Source organism: Microcebus murinus, chromosome 3 (assembly GCF_040939455.1).
Source record: "Microcebus murinus isolate Inina chromosome 3, M.murinus_Inina_mat1.0, whole genome shotgun sequence".
NCBI lineage: Eukaryota > Metazoa > Chordata > Mammalia > Primates > Cheirogaleidae > Microcebus > Microcebus murinus.
This window is the reverse complement of record NC_134106.1, coordinates 75,743,852-75,768,695: the sequence shown is the minus strand read 5'-3', so window position 1 is coordinate 75,768,695 and position 24,844 is coordinate 75,743,852. Positions and strand designations below refer to the sequence as shown.

The window sequence follows — 24,844 nt, the reverse complement described above, 5'->3', positions numbered from 1 at the left end:
GCAGAAGGCAGGACAGGGCTGCCACTGCATTCTCTGGCCAGGGGCAGCTCCTAGCAGGGGACACACTGACCTGTGCCCTTCAGTTGTTCCTTCTCAGTGAGAGAAGAGCCACTGGGAGTGCCCCAAGAAGGTGGTGTCTGTGCAGGACTCGGTGACCCCAGGAACAAGCAAAGTGTGCCCTCAGTAGCCCAGCACCATCCCAAGTCTCACTCACCCCAGCGCTGAGGACGGTACAGGAGGGCACCTAAGGCACAGGTGGTGAGGGATGGGTCTGAGGACCTCCTCCCTGGTGGGCACAGATTGGCCAGCTGATCTCAGAGCCAGTTCATTAACAAAAACCGCACCTAATAGCTATTGAGCAGTACCTGTGCATACGGAGTTTTAAGAACTTCTTGTGTGTCACATTTGCTTAGTCCTCTCGGTAATCCTCGAGGTAGGTGCTGCTATATCCCCATTTGATTGATGCAGAAACTGAGGCGCCGCTGGCTGCCCACATCCCCACGGCTGCTGGGGGCTCTGACAAGCCCACTCGGCCCTGGGGCCCAGGTCTGGGCTTCCATGGGTGTGACAGTTACCCGTGGTGCCCCCCAGAGGTTTACCATGAACCCCCTGCCCCCACGTCTAGTGAGCTTTGGAAATGGCCGTGAGACTATTAACATGGGGAGAGAAAAAAGCCGGTGCGTCTTCTCGCTGAGCTGGGAGAGCTGCAAAGGAGGTGGCGGGGTGTGCGGGGGTTCTCCCTCCCCCGCCTCCACTGGGCCAGAGTCTCAATAGGCTCTGTTCCTTCAGAGGACAAGAATGGCAGTGTTTGTGTTACGACCCATACACAAGTGACAGATTAAACATCGAAGGATGTCATCGTTCTTCCACGGACACAGGCCTGCAGTTCCTGTCCCCTGGCCCACCATCAAGACCCTGCCCCAACCACTAGCAGGCCAGGGCATGTCACTGTCTGTCCTTCCCCATTTGCTTTGTCCCTGGAGTGCCCACCCCTTTCAAAGTTGGATCTGGGATTCACTCCTCTTCCGGCCCCGTTCCCCTCCCTGCATTGTCACAAGAATCTGAGGCTCTAGCCTGGAATTTCAGGTCATCTGAGACTGGCCATGTCGCCCTGGGCCTTTCTCTTCCCACTGGCGTATATCGATGTGCTAGGGCTGCCGACCAGGCTTTCCTTTAATTTCCTACCTGTTTTTCTCAGGCCCCAGGGCCTTGGGGCATTAAAACGATTCAATACTGGGGTTGTTTTGACTCAGCCAGGTAGAACTTTAGCTATGAATGAGGCAGGAGTGGCAGAGAAGCCACAGAATGCCAGTACATTTATGACCCCAGGAAATAGTTGTGCTGCTGGTGCCCAGCCAGGAGCCAGCTGGGAGCCAACCCTTCCCACCGGAGTGTGGAGGGCAATTTGGAGTCCCCACCATTAGAGACTGCCAGGGACCTGCTCCATGTTCCGTGCTCCTGGGGACAATCGGAAACACACGAGAAGGAGTTGGCCACATACCCCATGGTGTTCCTGCTTCAAGGTCAAGGGGTGCCAACACTCACTGACCTTACTACGTCCATCAGCACCAGAAGGGGACACCTGCTGGGGTATCCTACCAGCGCCTGGTGACTATTGGTTCAAAGCTCCATGTCCAGGGACTGTGACTGAACAGCCTTGGAGGAAACCCTAGACCAGCTCAGGTCAGGGATGCAACCTAACCAGCCCCTCGTGCTAGAAAGCCAGGGGCTCAGCCCTGAATCTATGAGGAGTCGGCCCCAGCCCCCATCTAGTTTCAGACTGGCTGGCTCCATCCCAGGGCAAGGCAGACCCCTGGTGGCCCAGTGACCTCCCCCAGCCTCTTCTCTCGGGGACTGTGTCCTGGCCTCAGAGCAAAGGCAAACACTCCAAAGGCCGAGAAGAACTGACCTGGGCTCTGTCGCTGGCCGGCAGGTGTGGCGGATGCAGGCGCAAACAGTCAGCCTCTGCCCCTGGCCAAGCTGAGTGTGAGCGCTCCCTGGCATTTCAGGTCCTCCTGCTCTCTCCTGAAAGCTCATGGGCAGAGAGGGCGCTTTTGTACCTCTCCTGGCATTCCACCATCCCCATGAGGTGGGGGAGTTATTTACGAAAAGCTAAAAGGCAAACTTTTAACATGGAGCTCGGCTGTGACAACACACGTGTGACAACCCTGCAGAGCTGAGCCCCTCACCACACTTAGCAGCTTCCAGAGAACAGCTCTAGTCACTGCCTCCTGATCAAAGCAGGCCTCTGCTGCTTGAAAAACTGGAAAAGTCACTTCTCAACTCCATCAAACCCCTGAGAGACCTCTATCTGAAATACTTCTCCCCCTGGAGAGAAAGGGAGAAAATCCCGGGCAGTATCAGGCAGTACCCCTCTCTAAGTGGCTACAGAGAGGGGACAGGGCCAGGAGCTGGAAGATACAGCCAGGGAAGAGCAACTCAGCCACTGTCCGATGCTGGCCAAGGAGGGCCAGGCCCACTCCCTGGGGACTGCTGGGGAGGTTCCTGGCTGGGGCAGCAGGGAAATTTCTCTAGGAACAGAGGAGGTCCCTGGCTGAATCCATGAGAATATTAGAGCACCTGGGTCCTTGCCCCGGCCGCTCACTGGGAACTTGTTCCCACCATATGTCCCCTCTGAAAACATCAAGGGGGTGGCCTGACCTACAGATGACCACTCCAGATCTCGCTGAATCAGTGGAGGGTGTGCAGTGCTTATCAAATGCAGATTCTTGGACCCTCCCTGGACCTAGTGACTCAGAACCTGCAGGGTGTGCTTTGGACAAAGAGGCCCAGGGGGCGTGAGCTGCCCAGTGGCTCTGAGCTGCCCCTTCGTTCTGTGGGGAAAGAAAGGACCCAAGCCTGCCCAGGGTAGCCGGGTGGGCAGGGCTGCCTATTCAGGGTTCCTTAGAGTGAGTGGGTGTTTGGGTGACCTGCTATCAGTGCAAGAAGTGTTCCTGGGACCACAGAGGGATCTGGGCAAGCCACTCCCTCTCTGAGCCTCAGTTTCCTCTCGCTCTGAAAATGAGGTTTCTGTGATTCTACATCTCTTGTCTCCTAGGAGTTCACACACTCCCTTCCCACTGTAGCCAGAATGTGGCCTGCCCAACGCAAAGCTGCTTTAACAGCTCAATGCTAGCTCTGTGGGGCCAGCCCTTCCCCAGCTAGGTAAAATGCTAGGGCAGGTTCCAAGATGTGTCTAGTTGCTCTTAAATAATAAGAAGTCTAGTCACTTTGGGTCACAGAGAGGTGTCATTTTAGTAATTACTATGTCCAGTTCATTGTAACAGTCAAAACTGCAAACCAATTCCAGGTGGCTCACCAACCCCACCTCACCCCCCAATATGACACTACTCCTCTTTGTCTCCCATGCTCCTGAAGCACAGAGGAGGAGCCCCGCTCCTGGAGGGTGGGTGGCATTCCCAGCACACACTGGTCCAAAGCATTGTCTCTCTTAAGCCACAAGCATTGTCTCTCTTAAGTCACAAGCATTGTCTCTCTTAATTCCCAACCATTCTTTGGCGACCCCACCTCCTTTGCAGGCCAAGGACCAAGGAGTCGGGTTAATGATCTCATCACCTGTTTTCAGACACTTCCTTCACACATCTTGAAAGGGCAGGGGGATCTCTCCTTGCACTCCACAGGAGGAGTTGTCGGGGCCTTGGCCACATTGAGGCATGTGGACCTCCTGTTCTGTGAATGGTGGCCAAGTGTCATGAAGCCTCTGGCTTAGAAGGGACGAGGAGGGGGAGAAGGAGACAGAGACTGGCTTCAAAAGGAAAGGTCCCTCACCGGGTGGGCACTTTTTGCAGGGGAACAGGTCAGAAGTAAAGCCCTGGGTTGAGTTGTTGGGGGAGAGGACAGCAGTGGACATTTCATCCCAGGACTATATAGGGGTGCACCTGTGATCCCACCACCTGCAATAGAGCCTCTGTGGCTGTCGGGGTGCTCAGAAAGGTGGGGTTGCACTTCCTACTTGGGCCTGCTTTCCTCTTCCTGTGAGGATCCTGCAGCTTTCAGAGATCAGGAGCACTGGGACGGGGGTGAGGGGCCAAGGAGAGGCTGCCACGCCCCACCCTGAGCCACCATCTTTGCCTGCTGCAGTGGGCAGCTCCCCTGATGGCAGTGCAGTGGGGTTCCACCCTGTTGGCCTTGGCCATCTGTACCTCCCAGGCCACTGGGAGGTCAGGCATGGGAATCTGAACTGTGAGTCATCAACAACTCACTGGGCTACAGATTTAAAAAATAATCACGCATTTCACACCCATTGGACTAGCAGAAAATTATAAAGTCTGACACTACCAAGTGATGAGGAACAATGCTGACTTTCATACGCTGCTGGTGGGAGCCAGGGAAAGTCAGAGTTAGCCTGAAGCTTATACAATTTGGGGACCTTCTTTATAAAAGGATACAAATTAAGCAGGGTCTTGGAAGGGGCCTGAGCGAGTGAGGGGTCCCGAACTTAATTAAACTTCGTCAGCTTTTCAGTTAATCTACTCCTGGTGTGTGTAAATTGGAATAACCCTTTGGACAACAAAGTGGTAACATCTGGGAAAATGAAAATGACCCAGCAAGTCAAATCTTCCATGTGTTTCTGGGAGAAAATTCCACCATGTAACTACAGAGGCAAATAGGAGAATGTTCTTGGAAATGCTGTCTGCAATAGCTAAAGGTAGCAAATTGGAAATAGCCAAAATGTCTTAAGGGAAAAATGGATAAACAATGTCAGTATGTCTAAATCTCAAAACATAATGTTGCCTGGATAGCAAGTTGCAGAAGAATATGTACAGTGTGATACTATTTTCAGAAAATGTGAAAACATGTCAAACAATGCCATGTGTAGTTCATGGTTATGTGTGCAGTAATAGCCTAAATTGTGCTTGGGAGTGATGGACACCACATTCAGCCTACAGGTGGCTCTGAGGATGGAGGGAGTAGAGAGAGGGTAAGATAACAGAAGGATGTTCAGGGGCTGAAATGCCATCTGAAAAGCCTTAATTCCTTACTACTAAAAAGCAAATAAGGCAAAATATTAAGATTTGACAAAGTTGGGCAATAATTATGTGGATGCCTGTTAAAATATTATATGTATTCTTCTGTAAGAATTGAAATATTTCTTAATTTTGTTGTTTCTTTTAATCAAGGTGAAATTTACAAATCATAAAACCAGCCATTTTCAACCAGTTCAGTGGCAGTTAGTACATTCATGGTGTTGTGCATCCACTACCTCTATCTAATTTCAAAACGTTTTAATTACCCCAAAAGGAAACACCATACTGATTAAGCAATCACTCCTCATTTCCCCCTCCCCTCAATTGCTGGCAAACTGCCAGTTTGTGTTCTGTTTCTACAGATTTACCTATTCTGGATATTTTATATAAATGGAATCATACAATATGTCACCTTTTGTGTCTGGCTTCTTTCACTTAACAGAGAGTTTTCAAGGTTTAACAACTTGGTGGCATAGATTGGACTTCATTCCTTTCTATGGTTGAATAATATTCTATTGTATGGATATATCACATTTTGTTTATCCAGTTCATCATGATGGACATTTGGGCTATTTCTACCTGTTGGTTATTGTGAATAGTGCTGTTGGAAACATGCATGTACATGCACTTGAGTGCCTGCTTTGAATCCTTTGGTTATATACCCAGGGGTAGAACTGCTGGGTCATAGAGTAATTTTTTGAGGAACCACCAAACTGTTTTCCATTTCGCATTCCCACCAGCAATGTACAAGGGTTTCAATTTCTCCACATCCTGGCCAATACTTGTTATTTTCCATTTTTTGGATAAAATAACCATCCTAATGGATGTGAAGTGGTATCTCTTTGTGGTTTTGATTTCATTTTCCTAATGACTAATGATGTTGAGCATCTTTTCATGTGCTTCTTGGCCATTTGTGTATCTCCTTTGGAGAAAGGTCTGTTCAAGTCTTTTGTCCATTTTCTAATTGGGTTGTTTGTCTTTCTGTTGTTGAGTTGTGATATTCCCTAATTTAAAAAAACCCTCCCAGGGATGGCCAGTGTCTCCTAGGACCCTTTGATTCTCCATTCCCTCCATACGTCAAAACTCACACCTTCATATTTACAATCCATTATGAGGAAAACTTGAAGGACTGGGATTGACTTTCTCCTCTCCCAGGTACCTGTGAACCGGCACCCTACATAGAGAGGAAGGAAGATTTCTAGAGAAGGCAACTCCTTAGCATTCGGGCCTCTTAGGAAGTGGGGCGAGGGGACAGGGAACAGAGCTGAGGCAGAGGAGAAACCAGACAGCTGGGAAGTGTTCCTGGCAAGGGGGAATTATTTCTTCAGGAAGCCCCTCCTACTGCAGGTCATAAAACCACACTGGAAGAGTAAATTTCCACTAATTGGTATTTCACAGGTTTCCTACACACCACCTCTCTCTGTGGGGCTGGTGGCTTGAGCCTCCTGCTCTCTACCCAGCAGATCAGATCACTCTGCCTGAAGGGCTGTTCCTACCCTCAGGAGTACTCTTTCCCTCTGCTGAGAGGGCCCTGGGTGGCCACCCCTTCTGTGAAGCCAGGCCCACCCACTTCTGCCACTTGAGGCCAGCTCTCCAGAGGGCAAGAGGAAGGAGGTGCTCGAGAACCTTCTGCAGAAGCCCAAAGCCCAACTAACACACTCTGCCATGAGTCTTGTTACAGTGCTCCCCAGACAGCTACAAAGGCAGGATAAGTCACTCAATTTAAGAGACATTAAGAAGACCTTTGTTGCTTCAAATCCTCTCTGCTCCATCACATCTCACCATTAGACATCGTCTCTCTGGTCACAAAACTACCTTTGTAAACACCTCTGTGTAAAGCCTCTGAAAGGACCACCCATTACTTGTCCTGAGGTTGTAGACACTACGATCATTTTCAGGAATACAACCTTGGACAAACATGGGCTAAGAGATGATAAAGAGAGGAACCATGATGAATCTTTGGGGAAAAGAACAATCCAGTGGGTGCTCTGGGGTATGAGCCAGCCCTGAGGAGGGTTACTGCATCTGCCATGTACTTGTGTCAAGTGCATTCAGCTAGTCACTGTTCCAGGTTTTTGCCTGGACACCTGGAACATGGGATGAACAGGGAAAGGCAGGAGAGTTGGTTGGAGAGCTGGCTGCCCTTGGGCAAGCCCTCGTAAATCTGGGCTGGGGGTCCCTAGCTACAAATGGTGGGGCTGGGCTCATTGGTGTCCATGAGTTCTTCTAAATGTCACTTCTCTGATTTTGACTATCAAGAAAGTCACTGGATACAACCAGGTTTGGGCTGAACTCAACTCTTACCACAGGTTCAATGATATCCCTGCTACCAGGAACCTTGGCTCTCTGTGTCCCTTCCCCCAAGCCCTTCATGGAAGACAGAGCCTGCTCCCTTGTGTGTTCATACCCTCCCCCCTGCCATCAGTCAGTAAGAACCTGGGGTTCTTAAACCCCAGTTTTTAAACAATCAGATTCCAGCACCTTCTTTCCCAACCAACTCTCCATGCCTTTGCTTCTGCCATGGGGGCACAGGAAAAGATATCCCTGCAGCTGCACACACCACACCCACAGAGTAAATAAAATACAGCACATTCCTTCCAGGCAAGGGCCAGTGGCCCCTGGAAAGTTGAGGCTGAGGAAGGTCTGACGGCTGGAGACACAGTAAGCACTTTATGAGGAGCCCAAGTAGGAAGTGCTTTCCCACAGGTAGGGCGCAAGGCGACCACTGCAGGCGCAGAGGTCTGGGACAGCTCAAGGTCAGCCGGGGAACAGCCCACAGCTCTCCGGGACCTCCCCATATCCCCCCGCCCCGCCCCCACAGGGCAGAATTACTGCGGCGGAGCAAACTATGGCCTCTATTTTCTTATTTCCAGATCAAATTGTCGCAAATATATTTGACTCGCCAGAAATTTTAAAAGGCCAGGAGAGAATAATCCGGATTCAGTTCACTGCCACCTCCAAACCTGGTTTGGTAATACTAACGTTTCTAATGATTTTAAAGTTTCTTTTGCTGATTTTTTTTTTCTTAAACGAAATCCTCTCCCTGGAAAAGCTGGGCACTGCTACAGGGACACTGCTCTCTGACAGGGGCAGCTTCCTTTGCGCGGCAGGTGCGAAGTGGGTCCCCGCAGCTTCAGAACGGGAGCACAAAGAAGGGACTCCGCCTGGCCCGCTTCCAACACACCCGGGTTGCGAATTTGGTTTCCCCACCACAATCCTGGACATTGTTTCCCACCCACCCCCCTCCATTTTGTTGGTCTAGAAGGGGACAAACATCCGAGAGGTGGGAAGGGATTTTCTAGCGATAGCCCCCTCACCCTGTTCCCGCTACCCCAAGGCTCCCAGGACCTGCGCAGCTTGCAGATCCGGCTGGGACACCCCCTACTAAAGGGCGCGATTCAGCCCGTCCCGTCCCTTCCCTGGCCAGGGGGCAGGGCGCGCGAGCCACTCACAAACTCAAGGACGAAGAGCAAGTCCGGGAAGGTGGAGAAGACCGAGAAGCCACTGGGCAGGGTGCTGCCACCCGACACCGCTGCAGGGGCCATGCCGGCGAGCTGGCGTCGGCCTCGGGACAGGACGCGCGCGCGGCTCTGGCTCCGCACTGACCTCTGGCTTGCTCCGCGGAGCCCAGTGGCCTGGACGCCCTCGCGGGTGGGTTAAGAGCAGGGGAGCCGGGGACAGAAGAGGGAGGAGCCCGGGCCGCAGGCCGCCCCGCCCCCATCCCCAGGGGAGCGGGCCAGAGCCCCACGGGCACCACCCTCAACCACACTGGGGGCGCGCTGCGGGCGTGCCGCTGCGCACGGGGGCCTGACTCCTGCGTCCCACCCCTGGGTACCACCTCCTGCGGGGAGCAGGAGAAAGCTACTTTGGTGAGGCGCTTGTCACACTTTGCATGCTTCGAAGGTGATCGCCATCCCTTAAGAATGATAGCCATCAGTGACCCGCCCGAAACCCACCATGGCACCTTCGAGTCACCATTGTTTTAACTCTTAAGTTGAGTCTCCCTCCTCTTTCCGCTGGGTGTGTTAATGTGCGCGACTTCTGCGCGCAGGCTTCCAGTCCTGACCCGCGCCGCAGGCTGGGGGTCTGCAGGGATGGCGCTGCGCCCGGTTCTGCCACCTACCCTTTCCCCCTGCGTCCTACGAGCCCTGCGCCCCGGCCGCGCCGCTTGGTGCGGGGGCTGCGTGTCTGGGTGACAGTGGGCAGCCGTGCCAGCCCCACGTGGTGGCGGTGGTAGGGTAGGTCTGCATTGAATCCGTGGGACAGAAAGGGGCTTTACCAGAAGAGATTCATCGTTTTCTATCAGAGCAAGAAGCGCGACACTTGTGCAGGTGGGACGACCTCTGTCCCCGGGTCCTTTGCCGAGTTTTTTGTTCATTTATGTAACACAATTTCTTTATTCTTTTGCCTTTATTTTAAAACAAATGTCACACTCCAGTAGTTGCCTGTTTATTTTAATTTAGAATGAATAGTATTGTTGCCGAGATTTCTCCCATAAACACCAAAGCCTAAAATCTGCCCCAGTTCAGATTGCCTTGTGCCAAGAAAGGAAACAGCTTTTCAGCCTCCAGCTCAGACTCCCCAGGGCTTCTGCGGCTCCATCCCCAGGTCCTGCTAGCAGGGCAAGGAGTTCCTCCCTCCTGTGGCGCCCTCACCCCTTCCCTCGGCACAGCTCCCCCTCCTTCCCAGTCCCTGTGGAGAGAAGTACATTCTTGGACACGTTTTCAAAAGCCAAAATGCACACCCATGAGCTCCCCATTCTAACTGCTTATGGAAAGGGACCAGGCATTTGAAATGTGTCTCTGTGAGCTGCCAACCCTGGTGGCCTGCCACCTCGATGCCACTGTGTCAGGGCCCTCACCCAGCCCCCAGAGCAGGACCTCTCTGGACACAGTGGGCTGTGGGACTGTCAGGGGCCTTCCCCCCAGATTCTCACTCACCTGCAGCATCTTACAGTTGGACCTGCTGGCCCCTGAGAGGACATCTTCTCCTTCCTGAGGAGACCGTAGTGGGAATAATGCTCAAAGCCAGGTGGCCACAGAAAGCCATAGCTGACAGGGGCTGGGATGACCTCAAGCAAATCCAGCCAAAGCTGCTTGGCGACTTTTCTATCAGTATATATTAATTAGAAAACACGAAGATCCTATCGACTCTTAATAATGTCTCTGTCTGGCCTTGAGGGTTTTTGTTGGTTTGGGCTTTGCTACCTATTTCAAGCCTTTGTTGTTAAGTCCTTCAAACTTGGGTCTGAGACTTAGGGGAAAAGGCTCAGCTCTCTGGTGCTCCCTTGCTCGGCTCCCTCAGTGATGCTCAACCGTTCCAGCCCCCCTTTGGCAAGGTGTAAGGGGAAACGATCTCTAAAGAGGCTTCAGAGGACTAGGAAGGCAGCTGGCCAAGGCGAAGGGGGTTTGTCCCTGTCTCTGTGAACCTCTCATCTCACTTGGGGTCCCTTGCTTGATGTTCACCTTCTGACCAGACTCCACCCTCTGCAGGGCGTCCCGCCTCCATCTGCCCATCCCCCTCCCCACCACAGCACATCCTCAGCACCTGACCAGGACCAGCCCGAGGTGGGTGCTCAGTAAACACCAGCCAGTGATGGCCCCAGCCTTGCCTGTGCCTGGCCCCTGAGGAGGGAGTGGAATGAGCCTGTGTGAAGATCCAGAGCCTTGGTGAGTAGAGACCGGCCTGTCTTCATTTCCCAGCAGAGCTTCCCCAGGGCACTCTGGGACGCTTGCTAATGATTTGGGGGGTTTGTATTTATCACTGGGGGGTTCATATTTATCAGTAGCCTAGGGCCACATTTTGGTTTCCAGTAGGATATGAAAAAGCAACTCAGCCAATAATAACTCATTGCAGTGTCCTCAGTCTTCCTAGCAGCGTAGTGGGCGTGAAGGAGGCGGTTGGGCTGGGGCGGATCTGGAGTCTCTGTCAAATTAATAACATGGCCTAGGGTGTTTGCGAAGTAGAAACAGGAAAGCTGTGGTTGTGGTTGTGGTGCCAGCCTGAGGGAGGAAGAGGTTACCCCCAGCTTGTGTGTCTTGAAATGGGGAGGGAGGAGGTTGAGGGGAGGGACACGCTTGGGGAAAGATTCTCAGGACAGGAGTCACCAACAAATAGTAGCAGGTGCAATTTGTTTTCGAGGTCAGTAAGATGACTCCCATTTTACTGATGCGGTAACAGAGAGGTTAAGTAGCTACCCAAGGCCACACAGCGGCTGAGCAGCGAAGCTCAGCCTCGAACCTGAGAGATGCTGCACCTCCAAAGCTGCAATTATTTGATGAAGACTTGATCAAGATGGGCAGCTGCCAGTCAATGCCACGCTCCACGCAGACCATTGCAGCCTCCCAAATCCAGTCCTCATGGTCATGTTAGGCATGGCCCTGGGCACTTGTTCCCTGGGGCTTCTCTGCCAGGCGAAAGGGGCTCTAGACCTTTCCTCCTCCGACTGGGAACACAAGGAAGTTGGGGGTTGTCATCCCCACTTCTGGCTGGGGAGGCTGGGTGGGGACTTGGGTTCAGAGGGCTACCCTGGCCCTGCACCTCCCCCCAGAGATTTTATTTGTCCAACAGACACAGTCACCCACAGATGGCGCAAAGCAATGAGGGCACCTGCTGGTGGATAAGAGAAAGGCAGTCACAGCTGCCTGGGCCTCAGAGGGCGGAGGGGAGCCAGTGCTACTGAGGGCCTACTAAGTGCCCAGCACTGGCATAGGCGTTTTGCCCATGTGGCCTCACTCAATCCCAAAGAGCCCTTCTGGTAGGTGTCACCCACCCTATACTCTCCCAGTTGGGGATAAAGTGCCCAGGCCATGTAGTGGGCCGCCAGGACTCTTGACTCTAGAAAGCAGGCTCTGTTCCCACTGACACTGTGCTTCCTGCACAAAACCCACAAACTTGAAAGCCAAGAGTGGTGTCACTCACCCGACTGCGGTCCTTTGATGGGCCCAGGGGAAGGCCCCTGCCTCCCCTAGCCTCTTCCAGGATTGTTTTTTTCTGGGGAGAAAGGGCACTCTGCCGCTGTCTGAGAAAGTCATCACCAAGCTTCGAGATTCTGAACACAAAACAGGGGCTGGCATTGTCCGGGTGTCTGGGGGACAGGCACAGAGGGTGGAAGGTGTGTGAATCAGAAGATTGAGTCCCTGCTCCCTAGAGAGTTCCATCCAAAGCAGACATCACACTCAAGTTAATAGACACCTCGCTGGGGCCTTCTCTGGCTGGGCCTGCACTGGGCACTTTCCCCGAGCCTGCAGGCCAGACGCTGAGGGGTGGTTTAGTCCGCTGGGGCTGCTGTAATGAACTACCATAGACTGGCTGGCTTATACACAATAGACATTTATTTCTCACAGTTCTGGAGACTGTGAAGTCCAAGATCAAGGTGTGGGCAGATTTGGTATCTGGTGAGGACCCACTTTGTGGCTCACAGATGGCACCTTCTTCCTGTGTCCTCACATGGTGGAAGGGGTCAGGGGTCTCTCTGGCCTGTTTTTATCAGGGCACTAATCCCATTCAAGAAACTCTACTCTCATGACCTAATCACCCCCAAAGCCCCACCTCCTGATACCATTGCCTTGGGGGTTAGGATTTGAGCATATGAATTTGGGGGAACACAGACTATAGCAGGTAGCACATGAACCAGTTGTTCTACGACAAGGCTGGAGTTGGGGTAGGCTGTATGGAGGGGCCCCATTTCTGAGCACCTTGTGGGGGGCAGCTCTGTGCCTGCCCCAAAGATGTAACAGTCAGCTGAACAGAGCCCCCTGCCATCGGTCCAAGTTCAGGAAGTGCTGGGCAATGGGGATGCCCTGGAGCAGGGGGACATGACCCCTGCCTTTTTGAAGCTTATCACGAGGTGCAGGAAACAGCCCTCAGTCACACACAGCATAATAAATGTGCCGTGTAGTTTGGTCTGGAAGGAGCGTGCAGGGAGCCCAAGAGCACCCACTGGCCCAGCCTGGCCCAGCCCAGGGTGCCCTTGGGCTGCTGGGTGGTGGTTCCCAGGCGAAGGGAGAGCTTTCCCGACACAGGTGCGGCACCAGGCCCCACACACGCAGCGCAGGGCCTGGAGCACATGGGAGGAAATCACCAGTTAGAGGCAGGGGAACGCAATAGGGTAGGGGGAGGCAGCAGGCTGTGAACAGCCACAGGAGTCCAGGGCGGAAGGAGACAGGCCCAGGCAGCAAGTTCTGGAAGGAGAGGAGGAGGACAGGACTGATGCTGCCAGGGGAGTTTGTGGGGGTCCCGTGGGGCTGCGTGGAATCTGGACGCGCGGGGAAGTGGAAGGAAGGGTGCCAGGCCAAGGGAGTGGCGCAGACAGTCCTGGGGCGGGAAGGCCTTTGATCCGTGTTGGGGTCTGGGTGGCTCCTGGGCAGAGTTGGAAAGGCCACAGGCAGGCTCAGGGAAAAGAGGCGAGATCCAAAGGGTATGAAAGCCGTTCAGCCCTAAGAGTAGTGGTCCCCACTGCTCCCTGCTTGGAGCCCATTTTCTCTGCCCTGCAGGGGGGCCAGACCGTGCACCTCCACAGGAGAGTTCACAACCTGCCCAGCAAGTTGTACCAGGAATTTGGCCCAACTTGCCTGAGATATCCGACACACAGAGCAGGGCAGGGCCAGTGGGTCCTCGGAATGCGGTCTTAGCAGGTTTGGGGCTAGGCTGGCTCCATCCAGTGCCAAGCACCTTCCTTTAGGGTTTCACTGACAACACCCCTCGGGTAGCCTTTGCCTGCCTTCTTAGGCTCTGGGGCAGTTGTTGAGTAAATATCAGAATTTAGCAAGTCCATCTCAGAATGACCTTGGCCCCCAGCCGTTTCACTCTCAAACCTCTACTTCTACCTGCAGCTTCCTCCAAAGGCCTCCTTGTGGGAGCTGACTCCCTCATAGATGACCAGGAACCCACCTTCTAGAGAAGCCACTTGGCCCTTCAGAAAGGGAGAGAGAAAGGGAGACCTCTGCCACCCACCCCATGTGGCAGTGGGCACACTCCTGCTACAGACTCTTAGCATTTCTATTTCCTGTTGGAAAAAATACACCCACACTTAGAAAATATAGAAAAAGAACATTGTATTAATGCCCCCTGATTCTTCCAAATCAAGGCAACTATTTGCATCTCTGCTTATTATCTTTTAGAACTCTTAGAGAGGCAAATCTGTTACCTCTCCGCGCTGCTATTTCCATGTGGTGACTTGTCCATTCGTTCAGTCTCAAATCTCTCTCCCAGGGCCACACCCAAGCTGTGGGAGCACAGGTAACCACGCAGGACAGGGAGGCACACACGGGAGGTACAGGTGAGGCCATTGCACCTGCAGATATTCCAGGGTGGGGGCAGTCAAGGCCCTTGCCCAGGTCAGTGTGAGTCCTCGGGGGGGAAGGGAGTGGAGTCCAGCGAGTGCCAGTGTTTCTCCAGTCCTTGGAATGCTTGGCCAGTGCCAAGCACTTGGAACACAGCCCAAAGAAACAGGGGTGCAAGGACCAGCCCAGATGTGTCTGAGTTGGCCCAGGGACCTTGGGGATCAGGAACAATAAGAGATCAGAAAACACAACAAAACTATAAAACCTCAACCTCAAGTAGAATACAGAAACTCGCTGCAGAAGAAGAATGGAATGTTTTTATGGAGAGTAGTAGGGACTTGCTGATTCATCTCTCCGTGCCCAGCCCCTGGGTGGGGCCATGAGTGCCATAGAAAGAGGAAGAGGGAGTGGAAGAAAGGGAGGGAAGGAGAGAGGGAGGGACAAAACGAGCACATGTCCACAGGTTCTGGAAAGCCGAGGAACCCTCGGGCCTCACAGGGCTGCGTTCACTTGGTTTCCTAAACTTGCCACTTGTGACACAATGTGTATCCTTCTGGTGACTTGGTTCCTGTCTTGACAAACAGACCCATTTTTCCAGCTGTAGGGCTTAAAGGAAGAGGAAGGAAAAGCTCTTGGCCGCCCCAGGTCTTGGCCGCCCCAGGTCTATGATTCAGAGCAGGTGAGCCTCAGAGGAAGGGAGGGGACTCACCACTGCCCCACCTGAATGACAGAGGAGGAGGCTCCCAGGGAGGTGCCCCTCAGAGGTGTGTAGGAAACAAGAGGCTGAAGAGGGTGGATGGCGGCCACAGCCCAAGGAGAGGAGTGCTGGCCCGCGTCTGACCAGCTCAGCTTGTTTGGGAGCGTTCCTAACTGTGCAGAACTGGCCACTACACTGTGGGGATGACTCAGACCCGTGCCCTCTGTGTCACCTCTCAGACTCTGTCTCCTCCTAGACCCATCTCTTTCCAGTCCCTGCCGTCTTCCCAAAACATCCAGACTCCGTCACTTCTCAGATCCATCACCTCCTCCAAAACCCTTAAAAAGTCAGAGAGACAGACTGGATGTGGTGGCTCACACCTGTAATCCCAGCACTTTGGGAAGCTGAGGCAGGAGGATCGCTTGAGGCCAGGAGTTCAAGACCAGCCTGGGCAACATAGCAAAAATAAAAATATAAACAAAAATAAAAATACAAAAATAAAAATAAAAACATTAGCCAGGTGTGGTGACACACACCTCTAGTCCCAGCTACTCGGAAGGCCAAGGCAGGAGGATCACTTGAGCCCAGTAGTCTGAGGTAGCAGTGAGCTATGATGATGTCACTGCATTTCAGGCTGGGCAACATAGTGAAATCCTGTTTCTGAAAACAAAAAAATCAGAAGCCCAGAACCCTGGCACTACCAGGTCCTCTGAGGTATGACAGCCTCTCCCCACCTGCTCCCAGCCCGGGCGGTTGCTCCTCAGTGGGAAAGCACAGACTCTCTCACAAAGGCCTGCGTCCAGTCCACTCAGCACAGGGGTCTGTGTCCATGCCGTGGCATGGCACCATGACAGGGATGGAAGAAAGTCGGTAGACATCTGTGTGCTGACACAGAGGATGGACAGCAGAGTGACCTTTGGAGGTAAAAAGAGGAAGTCACAGACCCATACATAAAGCATAATTCGTGTTTTTTCTTTTAAGAGAATATACACTTGTAACTAAGCACCTGGAAGGACAGAAGCAACACTCTTCACAGTAGTTCCCGCTGGCGATGGGATTTGGGGATAGGGGAGAGGTGGGGCTGAGGGCAGGAGAGGGATGTCACTTTTTCCTTAAACAGTGGGTGCAGGAGATAGATCTTGGAACTGCTAATCTGTGAGAGAAAAGCATGCTTTGGCTCCGGCCCGCTGACATGCATGGTCCCTTCGTTCTACCCGGCCAGGAAGTCCTGCCTGCTGCAGACCCAGCCGGCTGGGGCAGGAGACCTTAGCTCCTCATTTCGGGGGACATCCTTTTTCTTTGCCCCAACCTCCAAGAGACAGGGTAGAGGCATGGATGGACAGAGGTGGTTGCACACCTGAGGCTGGGACAGGAGGCACATCCACCATACCTAGGAAGCCCCTGGCTGGTGACCACTCTGAACTCTTCGCTTGCTTGGGCTGCCCCAGGCCATGGCATTGTTACTGCCCTGTGCCTTAGCTTTCCTTCCCACAAGAAGGATTCACCATTGAGGTGCCTGGCAGTTCTGACCTTCGGCCTCTGGTTTTCTCTTCTGCATTTCGCCTTCCTGAAGACAGCCGCAGCCTGGGTCGGGGCTACGCTGCTGTTTTCCCACAACCATTGCCTTCCCTCTGGTCCCATGTTGAATGTACAACAGACATTCATTCATTCATTCTGCCAACAGACATTCATTCATTCTTCGAGCCCTTCAGAGAGCCCTCAGATGACAGCGGGAGCTTGGAACCTGGATTAAAAATCTCCCTCCTGCTATTTACTTGCTGTGCAACTTCAGAGAAATCACTTGCCCTCTCAGTGCCTCAGTTTCCTTGTCTATACAACAGAGATAGTGATCTCTCTCTCACAGGTCTACCTGTGGAGGTAATCAGATGATGTGTGTTGAATGCCCCTCGCTGTGCCCGGCACCAGGTAAACTTCAATATGAAAAAGCTGGCATTGGCACCAATGGAGGCTCGCAGTCCCCTAGGGCTCTCCACTGTCACATGTGAGTGGCCCTGTCACACACCTTCACTCTCAGAAGAAAAGTTTTCTCCCCGATTTGGATGCAGCTTCCCTTAGAGAAGTTCCACACACAGCAGTTCCTGCTCTGGTCACTGCATGGGCCACCACACCGCCGATTCTTGTACAGCAGATGGGAAGGCCACGTGGGCCAGCCCCACAGCCGGTGGCTGAGCCTGCAACAAAACCAAAGGATGACACTGTGGGTGTCAGCGTTTCTTAACTTTGAACTCTTATAAGGGGTCACTGCAGCCCTGCTACGCTAGGGAAGGAAAACACACTCAAAAGGCTCCTGGAATTTTCATCAGCAAATAAAGGTCTCTCAAGCCCAGTGGAACTTGGTCCTTGGTGGACGTGCTGCCTCCAGGCCTCCTCCCTGTGGCTCCCACTGCACCGCCTGGTGGCACCACGTCTGGCATGTGGACCAGGCCACACTTAGGGTGGCAGCTGGATGCAGCCTCCCCGCCTCGCCAGGCCTCAGTAGCCCCCGTGAGCTGGCTCTGAGGTTCCACCTCTGAGTGGCCTCTTGGGCCTGTGAGGCTGGATGGGGGCCCACCCAGCTGGGAATTGCAGGACAGAGCGGGCTTGCCACTCACTGGCAGCCCTCGGGTCAGGCCTGGCTCAGGGGTCCTCAGCGTCTGGCTTCAGGCCCAGAAGGCTCCATCTTGCCTCTGCAGTTACCTCTGGCTCCTGCTCTGGCACCGCCAGCCCAGAGGGAGGGGTGCTCTTGCCCACTGAGCCCCGGCCCTGGGAAGGGGGCAAACTGCTCCTCACCCCTCTGCTTCCCCCATCCTGCCCACACCGAGTGCCATGGTCCCTGGCCCCGTTGCCATCTGTGGGTGCCTCCTCTGCTGTCAGTCCCCAACCAACTCAGACACGAACTCTCTCCCTCTCCCAGACCTCTTGGGGTGCACAGAATGGGCTTCCATCTGCCTTCTGGTGGTGCAGTTGTTAGGGACCAGCTTCCTGCACCCCGCCAGGCAGACGAACAAAGACACCAAGGATGCAATCACTCAAGAGGAGCTTTATTTTCTGGCTAGCCAGGGTCCAGGCCCTAGAGTGCCAGCGCAGTGGCCGCTCTTACAGGCAAGGACCCTGACCAAAGCTGGGGCTCCCCTTTTATCCCTCCACCCTCTTGAACACCCGCGCTGTACAAGCTGATTGTGCGTGTTAGTCTTTAAAATGATTGGTGGACTGGTAGCCCGCCGGCGGCAAAGGGGGCTTTCTCCCTTATCTGGCCCCATACCTATGCGTCCAGCTGCAAGCAAGCGATTCTCAGAAGCAGAAATATGCGTTTAGCCGATAGCTCTACCTTTGGGCCCCAAGCTAGCAGTTTCCAGGAGCCGATTACTCCTCCCCTGGGCCCATTTTCTGTTATCCGGGCTCGCACAAGTGAGCCAGCAGCTTTGGGGTGCAATCAGGCCCTTACATTCCCCCCTTTCTTTAGACCATTGACGAGCACTCTTGCTCGTCCCTTGTGTTTAGCTTTTGGTATTGTTGTTGCAACACTAGAAGCTGTACAGTGCTAATCCGCTCTTTTATAAATGCCACTAGTCTATTAACTAGACAAGGCCCAAACGTGAGGGCTAAGAGTATTATAATGAGTGGGCCCAGTAGGGTGGATATCAGTGTAGTTAACCACGGGGAGCTGTTAAACCAGGACTCAAACCAGCCTGCTTGCTGTTCGTGTTCTCGTTTGCGGCGGGCAAGTCCTTCCCTGACCTTAGCCATGGATTCTCTAACAACTCCTGTATGATCCGCATAGAAACAACATTCTTCTCTAAGAGCAGCACATAGTCCTCCTTGCTGGAGGAACACTAGATCTAGCCCCCTCCGGTTCTGAAGCACTACCTCGGATAGGGAGGTTAGTGACTTTTCTAGGTGTGAGATGGACTCTTCTATTCTTGCTATATCCTCATCTATGGCTGCTCTTAGGCTATGAAACCCCTTTTGCTGCATTGCCAGGGAAGAGATACCAGTTCCTGCTCCGATTGCTCCTAAGCCAAAAAGAGTAGCCAAGGTTATGGCTGTGATGGGCTCTCTTTTTCTTCTAAAAATTAGGTTAGCAGCTCTTTGCCCTATCATACCCTCATACATTGTCTCTTCAGTGTGGTATATTATTCTTGGGAACACTAATACCATTATACAGTAATCTTCAGACTCATTGAAAATAGACATACTAAGGCAAGGAGTCAGACCGGTCTTGGAGCAAACCCACCACCCACCTGGCCCGGGGATAACCCACTTTGTTTTCTTAGATAGGCTTGGCGTCCTGTTACCTTTGGCACAGAGTGGTGCATGGCTGGGAGGCACTGCTCCTAAACAGATACCTTTACCAAGAACTGACTGGAGGGTGAGTCCGGGGCCCTTACGATCCCACTGGCACATTTTAGGGGAGTCTTCTGAAGACAGGTTAAAATAAGTGGCCAGCCCCACTGCCTCATAAAAAGGGGGCCTTATGTCATAGCACAACCAACAGGCCTGTGTGGCATTGGGACTTGTACGGTTCACTGCATTATATGCTGCTGTCAGCATTTTCCATAAGGGATCTGTGAGCTCTCCATCGGGCGATGGGCCTCGGGGACTACTTGTGCTAGCCATTAGTTTGTGGAGAGTCCCTTTGCTGGAGGTGGTCTGGGGTGCTGCCGGGCTGGGCCTGGCAGTAGCTGGCCATGGATGTAGTACCTGGTTGGGTCCTACTGCTGTTGGGAGCGGGGTAATTTTAAGTTTGATATATATTAGTGAGCAAACGTGCGGTCTTTGGTAGAGACATATCCCCCATGAGAGTCCTGTTATCCACCGCCTATCTTTCTTTCCCTTTTCTGTAAATTTTACCCTTATTAGGTTGCAGTCTCTGGCATACCTGTTTTTAGTACAAGGTTGGACATAGGACATGCTAATGAGAAGAGGTTGTGCCTGCCATTTCCATTCCCCATCATTGGTGGTCACACACCACCATTTGGCACAATAATAACTTCCAATACCCCCACACTGACGGTTTTCCTGAGGGGGCCGGAATCCCGGACAGGCATAGAACCCATTCCGGCTCATGGAGGTTCGTTCTATATCTTCCCTCCATGGTCCAGTTACCCAAGTACTGGGGATTGGGGCAGCACCAGGGCCTCCTGAGGATATCGCTATTGTCTGTGCTGGCTTTTCTAGGGGGTTGACTTTTTCTAAGTTAAAATATAAGTCCGGCCACCAACTGTTTAAGGGGGCCACCCCAGAGGTCACGTTCCAGACCTCATGGGTTTCTTGATTGACAATTTCCCATGTCAGACTATGGGGTTTGTGGGGATTGAAATTGTTCATCACACTTACAACACCCCCACCCATTAACAAAATGCTCTCAAGGAGATATAAAACAAACCCTGCATACATTTTTGTAGTGAGGTCCAATCTCCAGGTGCCACAGCCCCAAGTCTGAGTCTAGACAGTATAAGCAGTAGTCCAAGAGGAATAGGACTCAGCTGGCTTCTTGTGGCGCTGCTGCTACTCGAGTCAGCCTGACCTTCAGTGGGTTCTCTGGGTCCACCGTCGCTCTCCACTGGCTCTGGCACCGTTCTAGGTCGTTCTTGTTGGCTGGTCTTACGTGGGAGTGGTGTATCCAAGTTGATATGCCGTCTACCTTGAGAGCAGTGGGGGTAACGAGAATAATTTGATGAGGTCCCTTCCACCTGGGCTCCAGGGTTTTACTATTATGTCTCTTTACCCACACCCAGTCACCCGGTTGGTGCAGGTGATAAGGGAGGTCAGCATCTGGTCCTGCCGCATCGTATACGGCCTGAAGTGCTGGCCATATCCGACTGTGGACATGCTGTAAGGCCTGTACAGCTTGTAATATTTCTTTAGGGTGTTTTGGAAGTGCCCCACTGCATTTTGGCCTAGGCACCACTGGTGGGGGAGTACCATACATAATTTCAAATGGAGTTAGTCCCAGATGGTAGGGGGTGTTCCGGACTCGGAACAGGGCGAAGGGAAGGAGGGTCACCCAGTCTCCGCCAGTTTCTAGTGCCAATTTAGTCAAAGTCTCCTTTAGTGTTCTGTTCATTCTTTCTACCTGTCCTGAGCTCTGGGGGTTATATGCACAATGTAACTTCCAATTGATCCCCAGGGTTTGGGCTAATTTTTGATTTATCTGACTTATAAATGCAGGTCCATTATCGGAGCCCATTCCTTCTGGCACCCCGTATCTAGGGATAATTTCTTCTAATAACTTTTTGGCTACAGTTAGGGCAGCTTCATTTTTAGTAGGGAAAGCCTCGACCCACCCAGAAAATGTATCTATCATGACTAGTAAATACCGGTATCCGTATTTCCCAGGTTTTACCTCTGTGAAATCTACTTCCCAGAACAGTCCTGGCTGCCTCCCCCTTTCCCTCGTACCTGTGTGAGTCCCCTTGGTTTTTCCCGGTTGCATAACCTGACAAGCTTGGCAGTCATGGACGATATCGGCGGCCACCTGTCTCTGTGACTTGAACCTCAACTGAGCAGTATCCAGCAGCTGGAGCATTTTGTTTTTTCCTAAATGGGTGGTCTGGTGTAGATGCTGTAACACATACCGTCCCAAAGCTTCTGGCATTATCATGCGATGCTCTTTGTCCCATATCCATCCGTCCTCGCCTTGGTGTGTATTTTTCTGTTCTTCGGCCCAGGCTTTGTCTGTCTCTGTATAGGTGGGCACTGGGGGTATCTGTACCATTCCCGGAGGCGGCAGGCCGGGGCCCGTGTGTAGGACGCTTAGTGGCATGCCCTCGTATGCAGCCTTTTTGGCTTCTGCGTCTGCCTGCCTGTTTCCTTTTGCTTCTAGGGAGTTCCCACTTTGGTGTCCCGGGGTGTGGACTACCGCCACTGCCTTTGGCAGTAGGATGGCTTCTAGCAGGTGGAGAATCTCGGGCTTGTGCTTGATCTCTTTTCCCTCTGCCGTGATGAACCCCCTTTCTCTGTAGAGGGTCCCGTTTATATGCACCGTCCCAAATGCATAGCGACTGTCGGTGTATACAGTCAGCCTCTTTCCCTGAGCCCGGCGGAGTGCTTCTGTCAGCGCTATCAGCTCTGCCTTCTGAGCAGACGTTTCCTGTGGAAGGCAGGCCGCCCAGATAAGCTTGCCCTGGTTATCGACTATGGCCGCCCCTGCATACCTGTGTCCTTCTCGGACGAAACTGCTCCCGTCCGTGAACCAGATGAGGTCGCTGTTCGGAAGGGGGCGGTCCTTCAAGTCTCTCCGGGCCATCTGGGTTTCAGCCAGGATTTCGAGACAGTCGTGCTCGGGTGCTGCTGATTCTGGAACAGGCAGGAGCGTTGCCGGATTCAGGGTGGCAGGGGCCTGGAACTCGATGCGAGGTGCATCCAGCAACAGTCCTTGGTAGTGAGTGAGCCTTGCATTTGTGATCCATCGCCCCGGAGGCTGCTTTAAAACCCCTTCTATGGCATGCGGAGTAGTGACTATCAGTCTCTGTCCCAGGGTAAGTTTATCAGCATCTTTTACTAATAGGGCTGTGGCCGCGATCACTCGTAAGCACGCCGGCCATCCGGCTGCCACCGGATCTAACTTCTTTGACAGATAGGCCACTGGTCTCTTCCAGGGCCCTAGGGTTTGTGCGAGCACCCCCTTTGCAATGCCCTTTTTTTCATCTATATAGAGGTGGAATTCTTTGGTGGGGTCAGGGAGCGCTAGAGCAGGTGCTTTTAGCATGGCCGTTTTTAGGACTTGGAAGGCATTTGCCATTGTCTCAGTCCATTCCCATGTTTGCCCTGTTTTGCATTTTTCATATAAAGGGCGGGCCTTTTCCGCGAACCCCGGGATCCAAAGGCGGCAGTAACCCACCGACCCCAAGAATTCTCTTAACTCTCGGCTCGAGGTCGGAGTGGGTATTTGTAACACAGTCTGCTTCATAGCTTCAGTCAGCCACCTTTGGCCCCCTCTTATCTTATACCCGAGATAAGTGACTTCATCTCTGCAAATTTGGGCCTTCTTTGCACTGGCTCTATACCCCAGCTCGCCGAGTGTTTTAAGTAAGTCTCTGGTACCTTTTAGGCAAGTCTGGGGGTCAGGGGCAGCCAGCAGCAGGTCATCCACATACTGCAGCAAGGTTACCTCGGGGTGGTTGGTGCGGTACTCACTCAGGTCATCCTGGAGGGCCTCGTTGAAGAGGGTGGGTGAATTTTTGAACCCCTGAGGCAGCCTGGTCCATGTCAGTTGCCCATAGACCCCTCTCTCTTCGTCCTGCCACTCAAAGGCGAAAATCTCTTGACAGCGTGTCGCCACAGCCAAACTGAAGAAAGCATCTTTTAGATCTAGAACTGTATACCAGGATAACGTGGGAGAGAGCGAGCTTAGCAGAGTGTAGGGGTTTGGAACGGTAGGGTGGATGTCCAGAGTCCTTGCATTGACTTCTCTAAGATCTTGTACTGGTCTATAATCTTTTCCTCCAGGTTTCTTTACCGGCAACAGGGGTGTATTCCAAGCTGACTGGCATTTTCTGAGAATCCCACTGTCTAGGAGTCTCCGAATGTGGGGTGTTATCCCCGCCTTTGCCTCCCGGGACATGGGGTACTGTCTGACACGAGCCGGCTCAGCACCCGGCTTTAGTTCGATGTAGAGGGGCGGCCTGTGCTTGGCCCACCCCGTACCCCCTGTCTCAGCCCAAGCCATGGGAAATTCTCGGAGCCATTGATCTATACTGTCTCCCCTGCTCTTTGTGGGCTGGTACAGTCTATATTCATCCGCCTGTGTCAATGTTAGAACCTGGGTGACCCGGGGGCCGCTGAGGGGTCTGCCTTCATTGTCAGTTACCATTATCCCCCCCTCTTCGAAGTGAATTCGGGCCTTGAGCTTGGTGAGTATGTCTCTGCCTAGTAGTGGTGTGGGGCACTCAGGAATGACCATGAAAGCGTGACTCACTTGTCCTGTTCCCAAGTCTAATCTTCTCTGTGTGGTCCACTGATATAACTTAGTTCCAGTCGCTCCCCGCACCCAGCTGGTCCTTTTAGATAATTTCCCTTTATCTTGAGTTAGTACAGAATGTTCAGCCCCGGTATCTATGAGGAAGTCTACTGGATTCCCCTCCACCTGTAGAGTTACCCTGGGTTCGGGGAGGGGAGCCGAACCCCGTCGCCCCTAGTCATCCTCTGCTTGACCCACCACCATGACCCCTTTAGATCCCTCCAATCCCTGCCCCCCTTTCTTCTTGGGGCACTCTTTTGCCCAGTGCCCATGTTCTCTACAACAGGCACACTGGTTCCTGTCAAGCCTCTCTCTCTGGAATCTGGGCCCTGCTCTGTTCTCTGATCTTTCCTCCCACCTTCTCTCTCTCTCGGCTAGCAAAATTTTAGCCATTTCTTTATTTGCTTTCCGCATCTCTCTAGCCTGAAATTTTCTGTCTTCTTGTCTTATCCTCTCTGTCTTTTCTTCTGATGTCTCTCTATTATTGTAAACTTTTTCTGCTACCTCTAATAGGTCCTGTAAGGTTTTCTCTCCTAGTCTGTCTATCTTTTGCACTTTTCGCCTTATGTCTGAAGCAGCCTGATTCACAAAGGCCATCATGACAGCGGCCTTACTTTCCTCTGAGGTGGGGTCTATGGGGGTGTACTGCCGGAAGGCTTCCATGATTCTTTCTAAATATGCTGCCGGGCTTTCTTCTGGGCCCTGACGCACATCTCCTACCTTGGCCAAATTAGTCGGCTTTCGCGCCGCCATGCGGAGACCGGCCATCAGAGTCTGGCGGTAGACCCGGAGACGCTCCCTACCTTCAGCCTCATTGTAGTCCCACGGAGGTCGTTCAAGGGGGAACACTTGGTCAATTGTCCGTGGGTTCGTTGTAGGTCTACCATCTTCTCCTGGGACCAATTTCCTTGCT

The 24,844-nt window shown here is 52.8% G+C and overlaps 2 protein-coding genes and 1 long non-coding RNA gene across 7 annotated transcripts in view; 1 reads left to right on the top strand and 2 right to left on the bottom strand.

The window, feature by feature from the left end:
- The window catches only part of MAL (mal, T cell differentiation protein (MAL blood group)), a 279,087-nt gene that overhangs the window by 13,494 nt on the left and 240,749 nt on the right, over positions 1–24,844 (bottom strand). The window contains exon 2 of one of the 2 annotated variants that reach the window (XM_076000984.1): positions 8,441–8,620. In XM_076000984.1, coding sequence (XP_075857099.1) covers positions 8,441–8,533 — 93 coding nt within the window. In that variant the 5' untranslated portion in view covers positions 8,534–8,620. Of the gene's footprint in view, positions 1–8,440; positions 8,689–24,844 lie in introns of those variants that run through there. The other variant, XM_012786859.2, reaches the window with a different exon arrangement.
- LOC105859203 (uncharacterized) overlaps positions 7,593–24,844 on the top strand; it is a 36,989-nt gene continuing 19,737 nt past the window's right edge. Inside the window, exons 1-3 of the long non-coding RNA XR_012918601.1 lie at positions 7,593–7,649; positions 7,862–7,959; positions 10,481–10,657. This is a non-coding gene — a long non-coding RNA (uncharacterized LOC105859203). The remainder of the gene's footprint in view (positions 7,650–7,861; positions 7,960–10,480; positions 10,658–24,844) is intronic.
- Positions 19,794–24,103, bottom strand: LOC142870063 (uncharacterized). Of its 4 annotated transcripts, none has more exons than XM_076000981.1 (3): positions 23,109–24,099; positions 21,548–22,268; positions 19,794–20,609 (listed from the first exon to the last, which is right to left on the bottom strand). In XM_076000981.1, the coding sequence occupies exons 1-3, from the start codon at positions 23,872–23,874 to the stop codon at positions 20,321–20,323; spliced, it is 1,776 nt and encodes a 591-aa protein (XP_075857096.1). In that variant the 5' UTR covers positions 23,875–24,099; the 3' UTR covers positions 19,794–20,320. The 4 variants fall into 4 exon arrangements, with proteins under 4 accessions (XP_075857096.1, XP_075857094.1, XP_075857095.1 ...); XM_076000979.1 differs by having other exon boundaries at positions 19,794–20,613; positions 21,372–22,268; positions 23,109–24,098; XM_076000980.1 differs by having other exon boundaries at positions 20,346–20,609; positions 21,372–22,268; positions 23,109–24,100.

What these genes read in the sequence shown, in the direction of transcription:
- LOC142870063 (XM_076000979.1), bottom strand. Translation starts at nt 23,874, where the DNA reads ATGGTCATTCCTGAGTGCCCCACACCACTACTAGGCAGAGACATACTC. An exon ending in GGCCCTCCAGGATGACCTGA is followed by an intron (nt 22,269 to 23,108) that starts GTGAGTACCGCA and finishes TGCCTGTTCCAG; the next exon opens with AATCAGCAGCACCCGAGCAC. An exon ending in AACCAAGGGGACTCACACAG is followed by an intron (nt 20,614 to 21,371) that starts GTACGAGGGAAA and finishes ACTGCTCTCAAG; the next exon opens with GTAGACGGCATATCAACTTG.